Source organism: Lepidothrix coronata, unplaced genomic scaffold (assembly GCF_001604755.1).
Source record: "Lepidothrix coronata isolate B3197 unplaced genomic scaffold, Lepidothrix_coronata-1.0 Scaffold1, whole genome shotgun sequence".
Lineage (NCBI taxonomy): Eukaryota > Metazoa > Chordata > Aves > Passeriformes > Pipridae > Lepidothrix > Lepidothrix coronata.
In genome coordinates this window covers 13,514,778-13,540,349 of record NW_016690181.1, presented here as the reverse complement: position 1 = coordinate 13,540,349, position 25,572 = coordinate 13,514,778, and the positions used below count along the sequence as shown (strand labels likewise).

The window sequence follows — 25,572 nt, the reverse complement described above, 5'->3', positions numbered from 1 at the left end:
AAAAACCTTTGGCCACATTATATATAACATTTTATACAATAGCCAAGTTTATTAGTGTGTTTGTGACAGCTCAAGTGACTGATACCATTTTCTTAGATTTGAAACAAGGAGCAGTCTACAGTCCTGTGACAATGCCTGGACAACGACTTTTACTTCAAACATTTATTAGAGCATCTTCCATCAGCTCTAAAGACATAGATTTGCATTTTATACACCTGAGCGTTCCCTCAAATTAGTGTCAGTGATACTTTCTAAGCATCTTTGCCAAAACCAGCCTGTTCAGCCACCTCAGACTGAGGCCTTTACAGGGTACGTTTTCAACAAGCGCACTTGCCAGGGGCAGCCTACACACACAGCACGTTACCAGTGCTTCCATGCTGGTGCTATCATGTTAACAAGAAGGCAAGTGCATGACCTTCAGTTCACATTCAGCTGGAAAGTTTCAGCAAAAGTCTTTTTGTTGGAACTATTCCACTTCAGTGTCACATGATAAATGATCGTCGATCTTTTCTTTCTGCCCTCCCACATAAGGGTTGTTCCAGGCTAAGCTATTCTGCAAGGCAGAACTACCCACGCCTTCTTCTGCAATAAAAACAAAACTGTTTGAAAAACTTCCCTTTGTATTGCCCACATATAAAGACTAAGCCAGTATCACTGCTGGATTAAACATCCTTTCCATGAACAACCTTCAGGGTCTGTGCATGAACACATGGTTCATAGGGAGTGAAACATGAAAGACCTCTGAATATCCTCATTATCCATAAGGATCATATACTGGATTTATAGCACATAAATTACTTTTTCCTAACTATCCAGTTCCAAAATAGGACCTGTGTGTGGTTTCTATGTAAATGGATGGAACAAATTCACTCATGGTTTAACTCCACACTTTTAACTTAATTTTACTACGAATTTCAGTGCAGGGATAAATTTGATAAACTCTGCAAAGTGATTTCTGAATTCATTATTTTGTATAACCAGCAGAACTGTGTTTACATCTTGCTTTGAAATCAATATAGTCTATGACTACAAGGGTCAGGTAACATAAAACATTGTGGTTTTACTTCTGTCAAACTATCAAGGATAAGTGCTGTGAGGCAAAAAGTGTGTGGTTGTCATTTACTGTATATTTGTACATGTTCTACCACAATGAATCTTCCAATCATTTGGCACACTTACACACCACCTCAAGAAAAACTTAAATAACACTGATGTTTTATGGTCTAGGTTTAACAGTGGCCTCAAGGGGTCTGGATAAGGTGTAAAAAACACCAAAAAGTGTAAATTACTAACATGACTCTCTTAGCTTATAGAAAACAAAGTGCATCCTTCCTGCCATCAAATGAACAGCAAACATTGACTATTAGTTTGGCCAAAGCTGACTGCTTATATCTAAATTTGTAAAGAGAATATAAATTTCCAGGAGAAATATCTATAGGTTTCAGGATTCTTACATAAATAATAAAAGATCACAGTTCATAAAGGGTTTTTAAGAAGTAAAGCATACAGTATGTGGAATAAACCCATTCACCTTACAGCTTATTTGCATACAGAACATTTTCCGCCCTCCAAATGCGCCCTAATAAAGGTTTTCAGCATCCTTTTTTCATAAACTAGGCCTCCCTCACAGTGTGGAGTTGACACCAAAGGCCCACTCACATCCAGCTGAACAGGCTTCTCTACCATAAAAACAACCACAAACTGCAACAGTCTGCAAGATGGTATGAAAGGCTGGTCCAGGGCAGCATTAACTGTAACCAGTAAATAAATCCACTAACCAATAAAAAGAAAAAAGGTTTATATACACTGGATACATGATTCAAAGTACAAAGCCCAGTTGCTCCAAGAGCCCTCACTGTGCAGACAGGAAACACTTTCCTGTAAGAGACAGTATATTTAGAAAAAACTCCAGAATTGGAAACACCCACTTCCTTGATGACTAAAGAAAACTAATTTACTTACTGCTTACCACAAATAAATAAATTTTTTAAAAGTGTTTGAGACAGCTATGGACTGCATTTAAAAGGACTTTCTAAAGACCTTTTAGGAGACAAAGGCTCAATCCTCTAGGTTTTCTTAGAAATCTGAGCTAGAAAGAATTTCCTACACATCAAGTAGGCAATGGAGGTAAAATGGACCCTTGAATGACATGAGAACCACAGTTAAACTAGAATATATGCTCCACTATGAAAAGATCTAGCAAAAGCGATGTTTCACACTAACTGGGCATTGAAAAACACTTAAAACTTGCAATGAATTTTCCTTTCCTTTTTTTTTTCCCTTGTTCCTTTCTTTCTCCAAGAAAATTAGGACAAGTTCTGAAACAGTGTATGGATGTATTTTTCATCTGTACTGAAGGTATAATATGATTATCTCATCTTCCTTGTCTTACTTACCATCTGACTTGCACTCAGTTCTTTCAGTCACATAGTAGCTTGGTTCCAATGTCTGCTCCAGGACAGATGGTCCTCTGGGATTATCATTTACGTCCTTCATGCACTAGAATCCTGAAGAATAAGTGAAAAATTGAAGCTTTAACACTATCAGATGTCTAAGAACCATTCAGGGCTTTTACACACAATTTGTCATGACAATAAATTCTAAAAGACCATGATGTGATGTTCATCCATAAAGAAAATGTCAAGCCACTGAGATGTGGGGTGAGGTCAAATACAGAAGGGAGATGAAATGTATTCCTATATTGTTACTGATACCATTGCTTTTGCTTATTCCCTGCTTACAGCAACTGGAATCTGCCTGAAACCTTCCAGGTATCCAAAGGGTATGTGCCATAAAATCTTTTAGTGTTTAAGGAAAACGAAGCAATCCATAAGATAAGCTCTCTTAGGAGCCGCCTGCACCATATGGAAAAAGCCTTCACCTGAAATCATAACACCCCATTTCACTAAAATCTCAGAGAGGGCTTAAAGGTTTGTGAGTACAAGAAAAACACCTTACTGCTTATTTGTGAAGGACTGTTGAATGTGTCATACTCACTAAGCAGCGGGGCTAACTGAATACATAATTTGGAAACAGTCCATCACAGCCTCAGAGACCGTGTGTCCAACACGCCACTCAAAGCATGGCAAAGACATGGGTAAAGAGGTCATGCAGGCATGTAGAGAGAAACTGACCTCTAGCAAACTGCAAGGACCTTTTCCTTCTTCACTCATTCAGCTCAGGGAGGGGCCAGAGATGCATTTTTTTGTCCAGATTATGAAGTGCTCTGCCTTCAAGGCTTATGTGATTTGTCATCTACTTCTAAAAGACCTCACACTGCAAACATCAGGCAAGTTCATTCACAGTCTCATCTGAAGTCCACAGATCTGATACAACTCTTTGAAAAAAAGCACCTCATCCTATATAGCCCATCTTAGCACTAAGCCATCCTCTGGTAACCAGGACAAGGGATTACTAAGTAAAAGGATGAAACTGGCTGTAAAGGCCTGGATCCATGCTGTCTCTTTCACTTGCAATACAAACATAGTATGGAGGAACTATGTAGGTCCAAGAATAAGAATTACTGTCTGTGTACACAATGTGTGTCAAAATGTAATCCAGAAGTTATTCTTAAAACCAGAAAAAATAAGCATAAAGCACACAGATGGTATTTATACTTTTATAGTCACTTAGAAACACCTCTCCCTCCTCCACAGGAAAATATGACAACCAATTATTTTCAGCTAGATGTTTTTATTAAGTTTGTTTTCTGATGTGACTTCTTCAGTCAAAGCTCAAAACCAGAAAAGATGTCTTGCAGGAAAGACCCAAAGGGAGTCACCCTTCTTTTACAGAGCAAGTGCCATTAAAAACAACTAACAAGCACCATAAAAAGATGGTGTGGATAGTTCTGAGTATACCATCAGCACCCCCACTGCTCTTCAAACTTGTTGATGACATAATCACCAGTTCTGTGCAACAGCTCCCGAGAAACAGGCTTTGCAGCGCACTCACTTCACTCCAGCAGAATGGCCATGAGGTGTGGAACCAAGAAGTAACTGGAGTTCATAAGGGACTGCCACTGGATAAAAGGAATTGATGCCTCTTGGCTCACTACTGAAGGCCAAATTGTATCCCGAAACTACATCAAGTGATCTAATAAAGGATGCTACACCTCCTTATACAGCTCTCCTTATGCCACCATTTTGTGACACGAAGGGCTCTGATATCTGAACAGGTTGCCCCAGCATAAAACGTTATTACTTCTGTTAAGTGGAAATGTAATTAACTCTGCATACTCTCAAGTCCAATGTGAATAGAAGACAAGATAGTTAAAATACAAGCCAGAAGTGCTTAGTGCTTTCACAAAAGCAGATTAAGAATGTGTACACACAGGTGCTGTGGTTCAGCTAACACAAGGTAACTTGACCACACTCTCAGTTTTTAACATAAAGCTGTTTGCAATTACAATAGCCCCAAATGCTGTTCTTTGACCTTCCGTAGTGCCTGTGGTTCACCACAACATACAAATGCTAGTATAAAACTGTTTTCTTTAAACCCAGTGTGCAAAGAACTTGGTATCACGTCATTTCCAGAGAGGCCAAATGAATATGATCAACTGTTGGAGCTCTGTACTCTTCTAGAGAGTTATCTCTTTGTAAGATATATGCTACTGTTGTAGTCTGCATTCAGTATAGGTGCCTTGCTAGAGAATTCTTTTCTCTACACTGACTCCAAAGTCAAACATTTCTCTTCTACTTCCTCTTTCCCCATCATATAACTTAGGGAGAAGTGTGGTTTTACACTGTTGAAGGAAATAAGCCCATCTATTGCCTACCATGACTCAATTTCTGTCTCTCCAACACCATGTGAATGATCAAAAGAAAATACCACTAAAGCAAGGACAGTTAGAAATAACTCCTGCCTCTGAAAATGCATAAAGGTTTATTCTCAATTAACCTATGCCTTGCAGTTATTATCAATGTAAAACTGATGTGAAAACAATATTCAGATTTGGCAGCATTTTACACCTACTTTACAGTGATGTCAAAGTCATACTTCCATCTGCCCATGACTACAAGGAAAACTGTGAAGGCCAAGTAGTTTTACTCACCTTAAACAGTAAAGGCAATACAACTGGCACGACCTTCCTTTTAAAACTCCTGTGTGCCCTTTGTTATTCTGACATGAGCAGCTAAAACTAGTTACAGGAGCACTTACTCATGTGCATAAGTGCCAGCAAAATCAGGCTTCAAGTTAAGGGAAGATTTCAGCACCTAATTTTGCACTGTGTGAAGACTCTAGAGGATGTGCCACAGAGGACTGAAAAGCAATTACAAAACTTCTAGTAGAAAGTACTCCGAAGCACATTCAGACTATTTCATGGAAGCAACAGGAACTTTACCTTGTGCTTTGAATGAGGAAAATCCCGTGTTTTTAAGCTACTGAGCTAATTTTTGCTGAAAACAATGACATGATCTTCCCAGATCCAGGCAAAAAACTGTACACACAGTCATCTGGATATATACTCGGCACTGACAAGAGTGGCACAGTGGGTTAATGTACAGGAGCATCATCACAGAAGAGTAATGCAAATCCAGAGGGTGGAACACAAAACCATTAAATAGTTTATTGCTACTGTCCACTTTTTCCCTGTTCTGGGAAGGTCACAGAATCTCTCCCAAAGAACATAACACATTCAGGCAATCTGTAGTGATGTCATAAGATGTTCCCTCACTCCATCTACAACCCCCAGTCAGACAAGACTATTTGCTTGAAAAGAGACTACATGGAGCCACACACTCTCCTTTAGTCCTTACATTCCCTTTTCTCTCTCTTGGGAACAGACAAGCTGGAAGACTGGGCCAAGTCTCCTGGGGCAGAGGAGCAGAAACATGTTATTAAAATAAAATGCGCACATTAGTAGTTTCTGTCTTGGGATCTGAAGACCAAGTTTAATTAACCACCTTAGTGGAAAGCACAGTTTATGTAATGCAGACTATCTGTGGACTGTCACCCCAGTCATTCCACACAACCCCTTCTAACTGCTAGTCCACAAAATAGCAATTTTTACTGGCAAAAATATTGTAACCAGGATGAGAGATCTAGATGCCAACTTACAGAGAGATCAAGAAAGAAGAAACAGGTGCTTAAAATAGAGTAAATAGAGACTAATTCACATTACACAGGGTGTTAAATAGCTCTGTAAGGGAAATACGGCTTTGTTACTTCTTGAACTCATAAAAATTAGCTTGTCATCAGACTTACTCAGTGCTAAATGGATGCTGATGGATTCTGCCACTGTCAATGAGAGAGTGTCCTGGAAAACATCTGAGGACTTTGGTCTTTCTCTATCTGCATTCTGAGACTCTGCTTTCTGTAATATTGTATGTTTGTGAGATGTTAATGAAAAGCATGATGAACTTGGAGAATTTTTAGTTCTGGGAACAACAGAGGTCTGTTCATCGAATTCTTGATCATCTGGTTGTCAGGCCACAGAACTGTAATGTAGCAGTTTGAGAGTCTGTTTTTGGTTTACTGTTTCTCCATTTTCTTAAGATTCAGATCAAGACACTGTCTAAATTCTGCATATATAGAGTTCTTAGCTCAGTAGGTCCTTAATATTTCTTGGAGAATTTAAATGAGTCCACTGTCCAAACCATCAACACTTAAGGTTCGCCTCATACTGAGTTTAAGATGATCTAACCTTACACTTCAGCAGAAAGAGAGGGGTTTGTTTCATCCTGTTCACTTTCCTCTACTGCATCATATCCCTCTGTCTCCCCTATCTATGCAGCAAAAAGGCTGCTGCTTCAGCTTAAGAACTGACAGAAAACTAATTAATTTGGGGGGTGGATTAGACATCACTGGAGGAACGAAAAGGAGATGCTCTTCAGTGGAAGCTCACTGTTAGATTAAATGCTAAGGTAAACTGCACTCTGCTTACGGGGATTTACAGGACATCCCTGTGTTCAGCTCAATAGTATCTACATGTACATTTTAAAACTATAGCTAAGCAAGTACCAAATGAAATTCAACTCATTTGTTACAGTATACTAATTTTTGTGAGTACCTCACACCAATTTTATCGAAGAAAGTGAGATCACATCTCAACCAGGACAGTTGAATACAAAACTTTCCAACAGCACTTCCACTGGAAAAAAATTTTCACTCTTCTAAAAAACTGTTTTCCAGCCATTAAAAAAAAGTAAACTCAGATAATTACACATTATATGCACAGCTATCTTAGTGAACATTTATAGCAATTGCTTGAAATTCTGATGTCACTCACAATAGATATATCAGCTGGTAGTTTTAAAAACTTGATTGTATATTAAAAACTATGACCAATATTGTTTTCTGTGCATAGAGATAAACATCCTGCTCAAAGATCTGAACTCCTATTTAAAAACAAAACCAAACATTAAGAATAAAAAGCACTCAGTATGGTTCTGAGACACATATGTGGCTGCATTGCATATTCCCTGCCTACACTGACAGTGTGGGAGCTGTTAGTCATCTAATGCGCATATTTGCTTGGCACGATGCCTTTACTTTCATATGCAGGCAAGGAAGATGATCACCAGTTTATTGTATCCTTACATCTTTGTTGCATTTCATCAATCAGCATGACCAGGCCCTCCCAACTCAAACTACAGGGTGTTAGGAGTCAGACCAGCTCAAAGTGAAGCCCAAGGCCAGGGAGGTTGTTAAGCACATCTGTAAAGATAAGGGTGACATTTATATTCATGTTGTTTAGACACGTTTTCTGGTGGGACCCAACAACATGTTTATTTAAGAATAAGGACCTTTTATGTAGTAGAGGCCGAATTTAGTTTTGCTTTCAACCCTAGTGGAGATCCTTTTACTATTTTCAAGGACATTAGAGGTTCTCAAGTTGACTTGCTTTAACTGTTCTGCTCTGCTTCTATTTTGGAAGGACTTGGAGCAGAACCTGGATTTAGTTTTCAAGTAAGGCTGTCATAAAACCTCTTTGCCCCAACTACAGCAGGATCAGACATACCCCATCATTCTGGCATCCCATAAAAACCATATGAAACACATACAAGAGAGGTGTGCCTTGTTAGTGTAATGTTGATAGTGAAATCTGAAGAGGAAAGGAAGCAGAATTTTCAGGTGCCTCAATGTCAGACTTTGAAGGAATCAGTCTGGGCATTTCCCCTCCCAGTGGCCTTGGATGCTGCAAATTAGTATTTTACCATGAGGTATTTCACGGTGCAACCTGCTTTGTATAGAATTAAAGCACCAGAGCACATGACACACAAGGGAAGGCGTGTTTGGAGTGGAGGTAGCTCATGATGATTCTTAGATGTCTCGGTGGTGAAACCACTTCAAGCTGACTGCTGTACTTATGTCAAGAAGAAGTCTCATACTGCCCTCTCCACTGCAGAAACTGGCAAGGCCAGCCTTCAAGGGCAATCTGGAACTACCTTGCAGGACCTCTTTAAACCCCTTCCTTATTCTAAGTGCCTTTGGCAATATGGGCTGCCATGTCTGCTGGTTTAGACCCAAATGTGCACAAGGTTAGATTTCTGAGGACTGCAGCGCTTTCATGTAATGTCTGCTGACTGCACTCAGAGTGTTCATATCTAGGTGAAGAAAATAGTCTTTGACAAGCAGGAATTCAGAATAGGTAAGATCTGGTTTGATATAGTGGAGCTCTGTCTTTAAATTCTATGACGGTAAGGCAGAAGAAATATGTGGGAAGCATCCACAATAATCAACCATCTCAAGTTAATTAGCAATTAATTTAGTGAGGTACTAAAGTCTAGCAAAGATGAATCCTGAGAGATTCTGGTCACAGTTACCCTGATGTAAATCTAGATTAACTCCTAGAGAGAACATCAATCTCCATGACAGTTACTTGAGATTTATATCCAGCTATTCTGAATTTGTGCACTTGTTTTCACAGCCGTGTGGGAGATCTGTCTCAACACAAATCAGCTCTGCTCTCCTGCAGATTCTGCAAGGTACATAGAGTTACATTTCTGTAAAAATCCAACCTCAGTGAAATGGGGAAATTAAATTCCCCACTCTGATGAAACCTAAGCCTCCCACATAACAGACAAAAGCTCTGCTACAGAGCCTGCCACTACCAGTGGTCACAATATCCCCCTTAGTTCTCAGTCTTCACGCAGTAAGGATAATTCCCTCTCCCTGGATTTCACAAAGCACAACAGCAAGTATTGAAATTACTACAATCTTTTGCCTAGGACTCTTAAGAGTATTAAGAATATCTGATCCACAGAGTGCACAGTTTGGAGTCCAGTCTTACAACCCTAGCAAAATCCACATAATCTTTCAAGGTCATCTTTCTAGGAGGCTAAAGAGGGGTAGACACCTTCTGGCCATTAACACTGACACGTGATATACACTGCAGCTGCATCAAAGAAATTTGATATGAAAAAAGGAGTTATTGTTCTGCCACATGGCCCTTCACCCTTTTACCAATTTTATTCAGCTCTGCATCCACCTCTCTGCACAGCCATCAATTTCCCCTTTCTTTTTCTCTAAACTAACCACTGGATAAAATGATGTAATGTCCATTCCCACCCACATGAATTTAAATACAAGTGGTGCAGCCCTGGCCATGGAATTCTAAGCTAATCAGGTAAGGTGCATGTTGGTCTGCGTGCTTCTGGGTGATCCAAAGTACAGGTCATAAGTAACAAAGAGCAAAAACATATAATGGGTAATATACAAATGCAAGTACTTAAGTTTGAATTCAAAATATGTCCAGAGAGCTTGTGAAATGGTTTGTGGAAACATGAACAAATACTTAGAGTCACTTTCGCTAGATGGTTTAAGACCACATTAAGAACTTGTATCAAACTCAGTCACGTGAGGATTTTATTAAACAAACATAAATTTCTCTATACCAGCCTTACTTTGAAAGAACTGGGCACATTCCTACCCCTGTGCCACAATGTTTGCACTGCAGATCCTGACTGCCTCACCTAATTTTATCCTTTGCAGGAACTGAGTAAAGGTAGCCAAAACTGTTGTAGTTCCCAGCATTCATTCAGTTCAAAAGGTGTAAGTACATCCACAAGTCAGTCAACCCACAGCAGAAAACACAAAAGAAAAATATCATCACTAAATAACCTTTGGTTTTCAGTAGTAATCTACAATTAAAAAAAAAAATTAAGCTATTTTGGAGGCTAATGTTAACTTGGAGGGGGGGAGGGCAGCATATTTTCAATCTATAAAATTGCTTGAAAAGGGACAGTTGTTTTTAGAGTGAAGCATTTTAAATGACCCACTAACTCATTTACTCTCTCTTAAAAAAAAAAAAAGAACAGAAAAGGAAAAAAGAGCTAGATTTTTATAAGAAATATTGGTTCTCACTTAACTATTTAAATGAAGCGGCTGGAAGGTATTTGGCAAGCAACAAATTTAGGGTGGCTGATCTCAGATGATATTTTATCTATGAAGGCCAGGGTCTTACAGGTAGAAATCTCCAGAACTATTTACCATTTGTGAATTTGTCTACAGATACAAATTATGTCACAGTATAGAAGGATGAGTATTTTAAGAATAACTATTCCAGAATGACTATGTCAGTACATGAAGTTATTTAGAAAGTTATTGCACAATGATGCTGTATGGATAATGTGAAAGTAGTGTAGAATATTGTATCATATTACAATAAAAACAAGCAACACTTTTCTGTGATGAAGCAAAATAATCTAGTCTCCAGATGTACCAAGAACTAAGTAAATCCCACAACAACCTATAATGCTTATCTCAACCTCCATGAAGTTACTGAACAGAAACAAAGATAGAATTACACACAAATCTCAGACGCCTTTTCTGAATTTAACTGAGCTTCACCAACAGGTGAGACAGGAATTCAACTGGTTACTGACAGCTGGGCACGAACATCCTGCATAAGCTCAGGAAGAGTAAGTGGACACAAAGCAATCTTTCTTTGTACTGTTTCACCAGCTGACTCATCCTCATTCCTAAAGTACAGCATGAAAGCAAAGTAAAACAGAATCTCTCACATTGTCAGAACCAAAATTGTTTTCTATAGTAACAAGAGACAGACTAAAACCAAAATTTGATGCCAATTCACAAACTGCCATTAAATTTCCAGGAACCCAGTCCACCAAGGAGCATACTGCACCCTAGAGAGTCTTTAATGAATACTGTCACATTTGCAATAGGCTAGTTAAGGTTGTGTCAGCATTTAGGTTATAAATCCCTCATTATATGTTAGCAAAACATTCCTGAAGCTTACTGAAACATGATATACAGGATTCCAGTCTGGAAGGGAGGTAGTGAGAAAATGTTAGTACCACAGTAGATTGGATTTCATGTTTTAATTTAAAAATACAAAATAAGAGAAGCTTTGAACCATTTCAAGTTCCAAAGGCAGAGAACATTTTGGCAGGCATTTAAGGTTGAATCCTGGAGGTGGTAAGAGCCCTTGACTCTAATCTCAGTGGACATATGAGTCGCCAGCATCCCCCCAAAGAATGAGGGATCACCAGTGCCTGCGGACATGTTGATGGGCATTACAGCTCGTAGCTGTTTCTGTGGTCTGGATCACAGCCCGTCTATACTTTCTCTGTTATTCTGTGTTTAGAGAGTGTGATCCTTCTTTCATCACAAGACTGAAGATATCTACACTTCAGGGTCTGGAAGATAAGCACTATAAACTTGCAAACATGATGAAATATACAGTACATAAAAGAGCTTTATGAACAGAATATATTTTGCATTAGATGGACGATTACTTTCCCCTGGATGTTTGTATGAGGTGTATTTCATGATATGGGCATTGTTTTTATAACTACAAAACATACTGTATCCAATTTGGGATTCCTACCGCTTCCAACCCCACCAGCTGGAGCAGAGTGCATGCTTCTGAATTCTAGTTCTTGGAAATGGATTGCAGTAGCGGGGAGAGGAAGCAGCATTAGACACCATTAAATGGTCTCAGAACTCAAGTAAGGCCAGTAAGGTTGAAAATAAGGATGGTAAGCTCATAGTAAAGCCAGTAAGTGTTCCCAGTACCAAATGGAGGCGCATTGGTTGACTGCTTGCATCCTTTGCTGTCCTGAGTGCCTCTAAATGTCTTGTGATACACCACTTTGTATCCTTCAATACTCCTGTTACCTTCACAAGGGTGCACATATCCCAAGAATGACCTTCAGTGCCTCAGGCCTTGGCTGCAGCCAGGTCTATCCCACCTGTGAACCCCAGCCAACCCACAGTGGGGGTTGGGTAAAAGGATAAAAGGATCCCCCTTTTATCCTGCTTCATGCATTGTGGCTGTGTGACAGGTGACAGCACACTGGTACCAGGGCTTCAGGGCCATGCCACAGCCTCCCCTGCTTGTTGTTGGGTTTTTTTGGCGGTGTTTTTTTTTTTGTTTTGTTTTGTTTTTTTTGACTCGCAGCTCAGCATTGACTACTACCCCTTCAAAGCACCTACCTCTTGAAAAAAAAGCAGTATGGCTCTCGTAGAGTCCAGGTTGTAGCTCAGGAGGCAGTGGCAACCTCCTATGACTTTTCTTGGAAAGGAAGTTAGATATAACAGCTCAAGTCCTAGGTCAGGACTCAGTAGCTCCCCACCCTGTCCAATGTAAGACTTCCCACATTAGGACAGTATTTTCTACATTTTACTAAATTGTATTAAGTATTTGGATATTACAAGCTACCAAAGGGCCATGTAAACACGCACATGAAACATTACCACTTTTGAAAAGCACATCGCATTTGAAAAACTTATCCATTCACAACATACTAACATTAAGACTCTGTAAGTCAACAATTGACACTTATCCTGACTAGCAATTACTGATGAGAAATCACAACGTAACTCAGAACCTGTGTGTTTCACACACTGTTGTCTCACCAGCATAAACCATGGTGAGCCTGACCTTCATGAAAAATTTCCCTCTTTCTACAAATAGGCAGAGTTTACTGACATAGTAAATGAATCTTATGGAGGATTCAAACAGAAGGCAGACAATGCACCAGAAAGAACAGGTTTCTTGTTTCCAAATGGTACCTTCCTGTTTGCTAAACAGCTGCCTTCTCAGGTTAAACTGACCCACTGATCTTGGGGTGCCGCACATATCTGAAGGGAGCAGAACAGGTTATGCCAAAAGGATGAATGCACCATATCAAACCATCAGTGTATCACTCCTGTATCCATTTAGCCTATTGCTGCCACAGCCTTAAAAATTAATGAGTTCTTCAGGGAATATACAGACATAATGCTCAAAGCAAAAGAAGCTGCTGCCAATACTGTTTTCCTCTTCCCCAGACACCACTTCAAATCAAAACAGAAGAACAGCTTTTGCCTCCTAGCTGAGTATCAGGATCCTTTCAGACAGAAAAAAAATACCTATGGTCTGTGTGGACAGGCCTTGAAATTTCCCAACTTGCCAGCCAACACCACCCAGTCTGACCTTGTTCCCTCTGCCACCTGTGGGATTTCTGCTATCAAAGTTAAACATGAAGAGAAACTAAGCTTCATTTTGGGGTAACTTCTGAAGTTATCTTGGTCCAAGTTTTATGAAGATGCTAAACCTTGCTTAGAAGTTATGACCTGCATACAACTAAAAGGGGTGCTTACTTTTTCCAGCTCTAGCACTGACTTGGTTTCTCGCTTTTCTGTGCAGTAGTTAACAACACACCCACAGATATGATATGGCATATACACAGAAACACAGGTCAGCAAAGTCGTTTATGTAAGACCCCTTCTTTAAGGAAACATCTCACATAAAAGGGAACATCAGCAGATGGGGCCCTGCTACTCCATCACACTCTTCAAATGCGAAAGCCTGGCAGGTGCAGAGGGGGAAAGGAACAATCAGTCTCTCACCCTTTCCAACTCCTGCTTTTCATGGCACCAGTGCACACAAAAGACACAAAAGAGAAACAGCTTCTTTTGCTTTCCAATCCCTTTGCTTCCCCCAAACCACTCCACACATTAACCAGTGTCACTGAGAACAGTCTGCCAGAAAAAGGTTTAGAAATCCTCAAACAAAATGCATTAAGCATTCAGAATTATCATCAATTAACAGCTCCAGAACAACGCACGAGGGATTAGCACAGCAGAGGAGCTTTGAAATTTACACTGATCTAAGGTCTGAGACCAATTTTTGAGCTACAGGAAAAAAAATACTTCTCTAGGACAAAGGACCAATACCACGCAAATCACTCTGATTAGCAAGCAAGGCTTTATCTAGCCTGACATGTTAGCAGGATCTCAGATTTCTGCTCATCTTTACCTCTGGTAACTTAGGAAGCATCAGCTCCTAAAAAAAAAGAAAACTGGCAATCACAACCAGGTAAATGCAATTCTTAAGTTCAATATTCAAGGAAATTGGCCTAAAAATGGCTGGATGGATTAATGTGGCATTTTCCAGGACCAGTACATCAAGATGATATTTCCAAATACCTGCTGTGTTCTCAGAATCAGAATGATGTCCACAGCAATCAGTTGCAAAAGAATAAGAAACCAGAAGCAAATTACTTTCATGTATCCTGTAGTGGTGGTCATCAGCTCATTTTGGCCCATGATAAAGTCCCTCACAAACAAGGGATTCTATAGCTGCTGGGAAGAAGCTGCTTCTTTCATAATTGGACAATACCAATATAAATCAGTAGCTGCTAATCTGACAGGATGTAGTGGAGAGGGAGGTTTCTACTTCCCTGGTTTGAAGCCTTTGTGGCAGAAGGTTACTCAGCTCTTTCTGAGAGGAAGGGAAATACACAGTTAGAGGAGCTGACACTTGGACTGGAGAGCTGATGGACACAGATGGACAGGGCAAAAGCCATGCAGAGAGTAGCAGAGATTGGTATCACCTGGAAAAAAAAATAAGGAAGAAAAGCTTGCAGACACAGATAGGAAACTCTGTATTCCAAACTGGAATAAACATCCGGCTTCAAGGACAGACAGTGAATTAGCTCAGAGATTTACTCTCAGTTTTTACTTCTGTTCAGCATCAACAACCAAGGGAGTAAGCTGGATGCCTTAATAAAGCAAATTCCCAAATGACAGCAGATGCTATTCCAGCTAGCTTTGGACTGCCTTCTCTTCCCAGCGTAATCAGCAATCGCATAGGCACAGCTTTACAAATCCCAGGCCACCAGACAAACACCAACTGTGAGAGAACACAGTGAAGCCAGAGTTAGCATGAACAGAACTTTTAAGCAAGCTTGCCAAGCAGAATAGAATCTTTTTCTAAATCTTGAATGCACAGACAGTGGGCTCTTCTGTCCAAACACTGGAACCAGCATCATGACTGAATCAGTATCTTACAACTGGCACAATTTTTTGGGTTAAAAATCCCCTTTATTAAAGTTAATAAGTGTAACTTTAAAGTCATGCCCAGGACTATAACAAAGCAACAGTTCTCAATTTAAACTAATGCAAACTAATCTAATGTAATCTAATTCACTCAAGGATGACAGATTGAAAATTGATGTTCTGAGCTGCACAGACTACACTGCAAATAAAACTCTGTTGCTTTAATTGCTGGTTCTCTCATCACTACATAACTTTAGACCACTGAATCTCCATTTGTGATCTGCTGCCCACTGGCAACACAGAGAACTGTGGCAAGTGGTCAAAACTACATCCAAGATCTACAGTGTTTCCAGTCAGGAGTCTGAGGGGTTAGGGTGCCAGAGAGCACACAGGAAATTCAAAGGGATGATTTTTTTCCCCTAAAAAATTCAGGTTATACACTGTTGTACATGATGCATAAAGCTCAAAAAAGTTAAAAGAGCAAATGGCAGTGCCTGTTTCGGGGACAAAATACATAACTAAGAAATTTGGGATGTTAGCAAATGTACATAGCATGGGGAATATTACACATGCTTGTAAGTAATTTACCACAAAGAACAGAGAAGCATCTGAAAACATGGTTTAAGACAATAAGTAATGGGCTAAATACACATAGCATTTGGGCACTCCACTCCTTGTGTATGTCAGGACAAGTCAGGCATCATTTAAGTATAAAAGAAGTCCTCCTCTAATTCAAAAGAAAATATTAACTTTTTTAATTATGTGACCATTCTAAACAGGCTCTGAAGATGCAAAAGCAATCACCAGCAGAATAAAATAGCCATTATATGTTTTTTAGTCATAGTATTTGTTACAGTAATTCTTGAAGCTCCCAGCAGTTTCATAACAAAGTAGTCACATCTGCAGTTTCACAGAAATTATCATGTCTGTGCCAACATTTCATCTCACAAATGTTTGCAGGCTGTGATTTCCATGTTTGGAAGAGGACTGAAACAAGTCAACTACTTAAATTATTCCACCTCTCTGGCTTGCTATTCTCAGACTTAGGGAGCAAAGGCTTCAGTCAGTGTAATGGAATGGTGGCAGTGATCTCCACTGGCAAGGGAGGCTCTGCTCCTAAAGGAGACAACTACAGCCAAGCCCCAGGCTGGTAATACACACTGCAACTGATACTGAAAATGAGGGAACAGATGCTGTTGAAGTACCAAATGGAAGACATTCTGGGAAAGAAATAAACCAAATCTAGCCGTACTCAACCAGTTAAAGTACAGGAAGGAAGCAGGAAGTCTCTGTTTCCAGAAGTAAAAAGGGCTATGCAGAACTATCAGAAAAAAATGTACTGCCTGATGAATAAAATGTATTCTCACTCCCAGAATCTCTGGATGATGCTGAAAAAAACACATAGTAAGCATAATTTATTTACCTATATTATAAAAAACAAACACAAACAAACAAACCAACCCCCAGAAAACAAACAGCAAGTGTAATTCAGTAAATTCAAAAGTGGTATCACATATCCAGGGGAATGCTTCAAATAATATCTCTGGTAAAACAAGTACTCTCTGACGGAGGCTGAATCAAGATGCTTAGCTTTCTTCTAGTGTCCTAACCTAAACATTATGACCTACATCTTGCAAGAGCACAGAAAAATGAAATCTCAAGCCCATATGGATTCTCACTATCATTAGAAGGCCTGCAGTGGTTTGTCTTCCGTACTGTTTTATGAGAGTACAGGCCTAAATTTTAAATAGCCCAAACTTTGTTCAAGCCCAGGACACCAGTATGAGCTGCAAAATTTTATTACTGATTGAGAAACATGGAATGCATCCAGGGAGATCCAGTGACCTGCCTTTTGAACAGGCAGCTACTCAACAGAGAATTGTAAGAACAGTTCTCCAGAGTGACTGCATGGAAAATCTGCTGTTTGTGTTGTCACCAGAGCTGCACAGGAGAACTGTTGACCTACAACCCATGGACTGCTTGTCACAACCCTATTTTCAGAAACCAGCCAGGATCAGTGAGCAGGTTCAATAGACTGTTCTCGTCCCTTCTCAACCAAAGAAGAAACTTCTCAAGTCCTCTTCTCCCCATCCCCTTAATGTTCATTTAACAACTGTCGTTCTACACAAGCAAAGTAAAGCTGTGGTCTGGGCAAGCTGGTGGGTGGCACGAATGGGACTACAAAAAGCAAGGTAACTGTTTGTTTAGCTTTTTTAACCCTACCTCCCAAAAAGACACAAAGCTTGTTATACTAGTGGAGCCTTCCCCTTAACTTGCAGTCACCTCCACCTAAAAAAGTCTGCAATACTGTTGGTTGCTACAAGTCTCCTGCCATTGAAACAGCAGGAAGAGAAAGAAGGTAGTAATAGGAATGACCTGCTTTTACAGACTGCAAGTCATCTATTATGAAAATGGTTATTATTTATAGCAACTGGGAGATACAATTCAGAACAAATACCCTCACTGTGCAAAATTCTGAGCTTTTTCCCCCCGGAAGTTTTGGTTATTCAATGATATCTGAAAATGTTATCTGCGTCTTAACAAAATGGCAGCATTTTTTTTCTAACAAACTCTAAGATAGTATTAGAGGATTACATCTCTGGTGTTACAAACAGAATATGGTCTCCCACTGAAGGAGAGTAGCAACTATCTACAGGAAAAAAGGAAACATTTCTCTAAGGGTATGAACCACAAGGACCATTATTTTCTGGAGTGTGGAATTAAGGAAAAAAAGAGATACAACCTCATTTTGAAAGTGAGGTATACATTGGTCCAAATGAATTCAATATCTAAATTCATCTAAGTGGCCCCTGCTAAGAGGTGAAATCAGAAGGGAATTAAGCTATGCATGAAACAATAAGTAGTATACTGTAGTTTCAATAATGAAATAAGATATGTAAAACCTTAATATTACTAAATATAAATGGTCCTGTTCAGTCTTCAAGGATGTGAAAGTTTTGAGTTTCTGCTTCTAAGAATGTCAGAAACAACAGAGGTAGGTTATTAAAAAACAAATAATTAAATAACTGAAGGTGACCAAAATATCACAAATTATATCTACTCAATAAAAATATTCTTTTAGAAAAGATTTTCTATTTATATCTAGGTTCAATCACAATTTTAGAATATATTTTATCTTACTAGCATTGAATTTGTAATAATATGTCTTTTGACTCTCCTTTATAATGACTTCATAGGCTGATGTTGTCCCAGAGTGCAAATAACTGTCAATTACTTCAGAGCTTGATATCAGAAACATAACTTATACCTTGTGTATTACAAAGTAAATCTAAACTGTTCACTGATTTTTAGCAAAACTTCTACAATTCTGAAAGGACTATTTCCTACAAGCATCTTGTTTGTTGTTTTGCATCAATAGTCCCCACCATTCCACATCTGCTCCTCCTCTGCCATTTATTTAAAACAATTTTATACTTTACTCACTTAAGTTTACAGACTAGTGCTATTCTTATACCAATTTTCAACATCTAATTCTTAAGAGCACATAATGAAAGTTATCTTTACCTGTATCCCTTGCATTGAGTAAATGTATATACATCTCCAGACACACAGAACTCACGGGGTCTAGGGCCATGGTGATTTCTAGGTATAATTCTGATTTCATAAACATACATTTCAAGAAGTAACAAATGTCTGTCATTTTCTGCTGCAGTAGTAACAAATGATACATCATTACCTGAAGAAACAGCTGTAAATACAAAGCATTCACAGAATCACAGGATATGCTGGGTTGGAAGGTACCCATAAGGATCATCGAGTTCAACTCCTGGCCCTGCACAGGACCATCCCCAAGAGTCACACCATGTGCCCGAGAGTATCATCCAAACACTTCTTGAACTCTGTCAGGCTTGGTGCTGTGATCACTTCCCTGAGGAGCCTGTTCCAGTGCCCAACCACCCTCTGGGTGAAGACTCTTTTCCTAATGTCCAACTTAAACCTCCCCTGACACAACTTCAGGCCATTTGCTTGGGTCCTGTCACTGGTCACCACAGAGAAGAGATTAGTGTCTGTTCTCCTAAATAGAAAGTATTCTGTTCACTACACATATACTGAATAAACAAAGCAGTGCATACGTAAGAGGATATTTAACCTTAAATTCTCATATTGGGTTCACAGATGAAAATGCATAGCTTTGCCAAAGTACATGTACTTTGAAGATATTTGGGCTCTTGTTATACCTCTACTTGCATTGTTATTGGGCTCCTTTTGTTGTTTTATTCTCCTTTAAGTTTAGACTTGATTTCACCGACTCCTGGAAGAGTAATTTTAATCTAAGGATCTGTCTACACAGAATAGCCACTCTGAATATTGAGGCATATATACATTCACAGCCTGTTTCAGTAAGAGGCAGGCATGCATGCATGGAAAATAAGCTTGGTGCACTACTGTTAGCAAATTTCCATATGTAAATTAGCCCTCCATCTCTCAATGACATACATCCATCTCCTTCATCTCTCAGGGTACTGTAGGAATGCAAGCTGGCATTTGATAACGGCCTACTTACAAATAGAAACACACTTTGCAAGATTCTTTCTGCATTTACTGTTTCTTACAAGTACTGTGCAATGAAGGTGAAAGGAAACGGAAGACAGAGATAAGGTTCTTCCACTTTTTGAAAGGGAAAAATCTAAGTCCACTGGACTTGCCCACTATATATCCACTGATTTTTTCCCCCCGAGGGCACTTATCTGCCAAGGATGGTGGTGGTTTTTGTATTTAACACTGGGGCTACAACTGTGCAATGTATTTCAAGGCGTCATATACAGTGTTAGCATCCAAGACTCCTAGTCCACTCTAGTGATCTCTAGCCCACTATTAATTTTCTTCAGTGAAATAACTCCTGGTAAAGTCAAGGGCATCTAGTCCTCCTTAAGACTTACAATTTCAGACTAGACTATGGTGCCATCTTATGCTGTCAGTGTCTGCCAGGAACTCTGGAGTTCTATCCTCCATCAGCTTCTTTAAGGAACATTCTTATCTTGCACAAAACTGCTGTCTTCAGAGTCCTGAGTGCTCCTCAGCACTTTTAATGAAACATGAGCTGTGGACAAACGAGTGGTAGAACAATTCTAGTGATACATGAATTACATTTGAATGATTTTTTAAAAGCAATGTGATTAAGACTAGCTGTGTCATAGCTTATGCAGGTTGATGAAGCAGTGGATGCACACAGACATCAGTTTGGAGAGTGACATGTTAGCTGTGGGTGTGATAGAGGGCATAACTAGCAAGGAGCAGGCTCTGCACACTGCAGGGATTAGTACCTTCTCACTGAAGCTTTCAAAACCTGTCTGAAACTATGCCTCATCTAGAAGTACCAAGTTTGCACACATAGTATTATGAAGACAGTTTCCATGCTAAACACATGCATGCACATAAAAGATATTGCATGCAGTTTTCACTCATTCTAGCACTCACTGCTATTTGAGCTCAGCCTCAGATATTCTTTTCTAAAAGATGGCCTAAATGGCTTTATTATATTGTCAGGTGGTTGTCAAGGCTAGTCTGAAGGTGTTTATCTGATGATAGATAAGGGAGGTCACAATCTCTCTGTAACTTAATCGAGTTGCTTATACCAAAAAGGTGAGTTTGCATCAAACACAAAAGTTCCCATTAGCACATACAGGTGTCCACAGGTCAGAATTACTATAAGAATACAGAAGGTTGCACTATCTCAATGTTATACGCATAAATATTGAAGTGAAACACAGTATGAAGCAGTTATGATACTGAATCACAAAGAAACAAGAAGCAATTTTTTTATGCTAGAGGTCCAACTCTTAAAAATATTAAATATTTTGGGCAGCTCCCCATGACCTTAAACCAGGGTCAGACTTTACTTTCTATTACACCCATCTCTTGGAGCTGCAAACAGGGATTTGAGCCCTACTGAAACAAGGTAGGAAAGGCTTCTCCTGCTCCAAACAGGTTAGGAGTCAGGTTACATGTAGCAGGTCACCAAACAAGGAAGGGTAAAAAGGAAAAAAGACACAAACCAATAACATACCACTACTGTCATTCTAGATGGTCACAAATGAGGACTCTTACAACACAGGAGCTTGAATTTGATTTCTAACAAGCAGATTATTACTATACTAGCTCTTTAAAATGTTGCTCAAAATCACAGGACAAGTTGGTTCCATAGGATTAAGGGAGGAGTCTGAAAAGAGCATGAGCTCGATTGTGAGATAAAAAATCCTGTCACCTTCCAGAGATATTCAAAACCATTGCCTTTCTTAAATATCAGGGCTCACTTGTTATATGGCAGCACACATACATATAGCACACACATACTTTGCATCTCTTCTGGTCTTATTCTGCTAAAGATGCTTTAGTACAAATCAACCCTTCAGTTCTTAAATTTCACTTGCACGTTTTGTTTGCAGGAAGTCTCAAATATTCTCTAAAGTAGAAACACTTTATCTCTGAAAACTAAAGATAAACTCTATAATCATCAGTTTAAACCAAGAATCCATTCCTTATCGTAGGTTGAATCTCGGGTCACATCAGTCACATTTTGCTGTGGCCCACACAGGATAAGAAGCAAACTGAAAAAGAACTGTGAAACTGTGAGAGCAAAATTCTCAGTCATTTTAGTGAAGCTGGGATTCTGTTATGCACCTTTTAAAAAGCTACAAGTCAGAAATGCTGTTCTACAAAAGCCTGCAGGGCTCTAGTCTCTGTTGCCTCTTCTGCCTTTTGACTCAACATCCCACAGGACAGAGTGATTTGGTGAGGCAACTAACAAGCAACCAAACCTGGCAAAACTACCTGACTTCTGGCAAGAATTGGTTTGTGGACAACTGCAAGGTAAATCCGAGCAAATGGAATTCTTCAATGCAGTTTGTTAGGCAAATTTAATCATTTTATTCTTGGAACAGAGATTTCCTAATTGTACATTACATTCACTCCCTTTATTGAACAAACCTAACTTCCCTATCTCATCTCTTCTGTTGACAAGCCCAAAACAGAGCTATATGGCTGACTGTTTTAGACAGAGGCAGAAAGTCAGAACAGAGGGTTTTATTCTGCTGTGCTGCAAATCAGTGTAATTGCTAGTGCTGCAGCAACATCTGCCTTTCCAGATACTGAGAAAGCAGATACTGGAAAGCGTCCTGCTACATAATGGAATTTTGAGATCCAGAAAACAAAATAGATGCTTGTAAAAACTTCTCATCTTTTCCCCACTCTGCCTTTTTTTTTTTTTTTTTTAAGCATAAACTGCACAATAGAAAACAGCCCTTCCATTTCAAAGCAGTTTAGGTACTTAGAAGTTGTATGTGCTTATTTCCTTTTGTGCTTTGTACATTAACAATATCAATACCAAAAGATGCATGTTATAATTGTTCAGATTTGCATTCTTTTAAGTGTAGTCTGCCATTTAGCACACTAAATTGTTACTGAATTGATAGTTTTGCTATTTAAAGGCTCCTGTTCTAGTTTTACACGCATGACATCCAGTTGGCAACTCTTTCTGCAGTGGAGTAACAAATATTTTAAAGCTTATCCCTTTAACCATAACAATGCTAAATAAGCAGTAAAAAAACCCCTACAAACCAATGACAAAATACTACAAAGAATAATGTCTGTTCAATTATAACAAAATGAATAAAACGAATGTGATGTGCTTACCTTTCTGCACATACCTACTGAAAATGTTTGGACTCATTATATGCAAATGTAAAGTAAGAGTTCTAGTGTCCATTTTATTCACATTGAAGTCAACGAGCTAAATTTTCTCTCTCAGTAGGCACATATTGAGCCCCTGAACAATCCTTGGCTTTCCACATACAACCCTAATTCAAATATATCAATAAAAACATTGGCAAAAATCATTACATTCTGCTACTCCAAAGGAACAAACTGGAAATGTAGGGCAGTGAGAAAATTTACTTCAGATATTCTACACAGTAAAATTCAGCACTCTGTCATGTACCACACAACTTCTGAAACCAATGTGAACCCTGGGTCTGTCCAAGATTGGAACCTGAGCCACTAACTGTATAATTCATAAAACAAAGAATTTATCATATCAAACTGACTAACATTGTGATCAAATAAAAAAAATTTGCTTCCTCAGTATATACGACATTAAATTAAAAAAAAAGAGGGTAATACAGCCACGTTTCTTCTGACTCTGTAATGTATTGCTCTGACACAAGCACAGAATCTGATCATCAGCTGCAAATCTTTGTCGATCAGGTGGCAGCCACAGAGCTGGATCCGAACCTTGGCAACTTTGTAAAAAGAGCTTAACCTACCAAATTTCTTTTTTCCTTTCTAACATAATGTAATAATCACAGTCTCACCAAACCGTAATTGAATAACAAGATAACCATATGTAAGGTTTGAAAAAACTCGTCTTAATTGCAAATGAGCTCACAGGGCACATGTGAATTGTCTTCTGTTCCACACATAACTCCACCAAAATCCAGCTGCACACAAGTCTCCAGCTTCCCAGCACTTTATTACCTACCACGGCAACTATCCCGCTCTCAGCACTGCCATCTAGTAGAAAGCGGCAGCGTACCACGGGCTGCCTGGAACATCAGCTCTCAGACAGCAGTATTCCCGGAAAGCATCGCAAAGCTGTTGCTGCTGCTAAAATTTCAACTGCAGCCGGTAGTTAACTACCGACTGTGCCGGTTCGAAAGCAGCCTCCCCCGAATCTCCCACCCCTTCGCAAGCAAGATCCGCTAAGCGCGTACACCGGCGTCTGCCCCGCGTATCTTGGCGTTCTTTGGTGGGGGAAAACGGGAGAAAACCCCCGGCCCTGCGCACGCCGCCACCGCCCCCCGGGCCCTGCGCCCGGCGGGCAGCGGGAGAGCGGAGCGGGCGCCTCGGGTGTGCGGCCCCCCCAGCCCTGCCCGCGGGAACGCGAACGTGAACGCACCGCCGGCTGCTCCCCCCGGCCCCAGCCCCTCGCCCCGCAGCCCCTCCGCGCACCGGCCGGGCTGATGCGGCTCGCCCACCTCCAAAACCCGTCCTTCCCCGGGGGACCGGGCTGCCGCTGTTGCATCTCTCTCCGTGCAGCAGGACGAAATAGGAAGCGGCTGCAGGAAAAGCCAAGCAAGGGAGACCTGTCCCGCCCGCCGCCCCCGCCGCCCGGAGGCGCAGCCCCCGGCGTGCAGCCACCCCCCGCAGCCCCGGGAGCGGCCGCCGCAGCACGGCAGAGCCTTGCCTTGCCTTACCTCGCCGCCCCGGCTCCGGGGATGCGCCGCCGCTGCCTCCGGTGCCCGCCCCCACCTGCGCCGTCCCTCCCAGCCCGGCGCTCAGGTGCGGAGGGAGCACAAAGGCAGCGCCGCCCGCTGCGACGCGGGGAGCAGTGGGTTTTTCCTCCCGCGCTGAGCCCCCAGCCCCGCTGCACCGCACCGCTGGCAGCCGCCCGCTCCGCTCCCCTCCCCTCCGGTACCAAGCGCCAGCCCACCTCAGCCTGCTGCGGGGCCGCCTCCCGCCCGGAGCCGTCCCACTTGCCCCCAGCCGCCCCTCAGAACCCTCTCAGCAGCCCCCCAGTGCTGCGGTTGGTGCCGGCACTACGGAGCGCCCTTCAGCCCCGGGAAGTTCCCCAGCCCCGGGGGGAGATGAGGGGGACACACCGCCCCACGTACCCACCCGCCTTTGACACCCACTGGGCTCGTTTCTCCCTCACGCCGCCCCCGCAGCCCCCGGCAGACAGGTACGGGTAGCCCCCCCAGCGCCGGGGGCACCGGCCCCTCCGCCAGACAGGGCGACTGTCGCCCCCCGCCCCGTCGCCGCTGAGTGTGTGTGTGTGCCGAGGGGGGGGACAGGTGACGAGCGGCAGGAAAGAGCCGTTCTCTCTCCAGGCAGGAAGGTCTGTAGTGCGAAACCGCTCCCGCCTTCCCTCCACCCCCCCCGTCTCTGCAGATGCCCCCGGGAAGGGCTGCGAGGCTGGCAGCGACAACAGCCGCCCCCTCCCCCGGGAAAGCTGTTCTCCCTCCTTCTCCCTCGCTCGCCTTCTTTTCAGCTCGGCCGCTTGACTGACAGGGAGCCTTCCAGCGGCCGCCCACGCGCGCTCCCGTTTCCCCTCAGCCGGAGAGGGAGATGGCGAAGGAGAAAGCATGAATGAAACAGGCAGGCAGCGGGCGGGAGCAGCCGGGCCAGCCCCCGGGCGGGCCAGGGCGGCTGCCGCAGTGCTGCCCTGGGGGCGAGGGCTCCGCGCTCGGCCCGGGTGGGTGATGAGCTGGTGGGCAGCGATGGGGACCCCTCGGCCCCACTGCCGCTCCTCAGCGTGGGTTGCCGGCGGCCGCAGACTGCGAGAGGCACCCCCAGCATCTCCTCTCAGAGGGAGCCCACAGGCCC

At 41.5% G+C, this 25,572-nt stretch overlaps 1 protein-coding gene across 5 annotated transcripts in view; it reads right to left on the bottom strand.

The window, feature by feature from the left end:
• PTPN5 (protein tyrosine phosphatase, non-receptor type 5) overlaps positions 1-24,699 on the bottom strand; it is an 82,889-nt gene extending 58,190 nt beyond the window's left edge. The window contains exons 1-3 of one of the 5 annotated variants that reach the window (XM_017813526.1): positions 24,444-24,589; positions 24,225-24,305; positions 2,397-2,507 (exon numbers count right to left, since the gene is read on the bottom strand). In XM_017813526.1, the coding sequence (XP_017669015.1) occupies positions 2,397-2,496 (100 nt within the window). In that variant the 5' untranslated portion in view covers positions 2,497-2,507; positions 24,225-24,305; positions 24,444-24,589. Of the gene's footprint in view, positions 1-2,396; positions 2,508-11,203; positions 11,231-14,379; positions 14,401-24,224; positions 24,306-24,443; positions 24,590-24,679 lie in introns of those variants that run through there. The other 4 variants (XM_017813557.1, XM_017813531.1, XM_017813548.1 and 1 more) reach the window with 4 other exon arrangements.
• Positions 24,700-25,572: the final 873 nt, after the last annotated feature.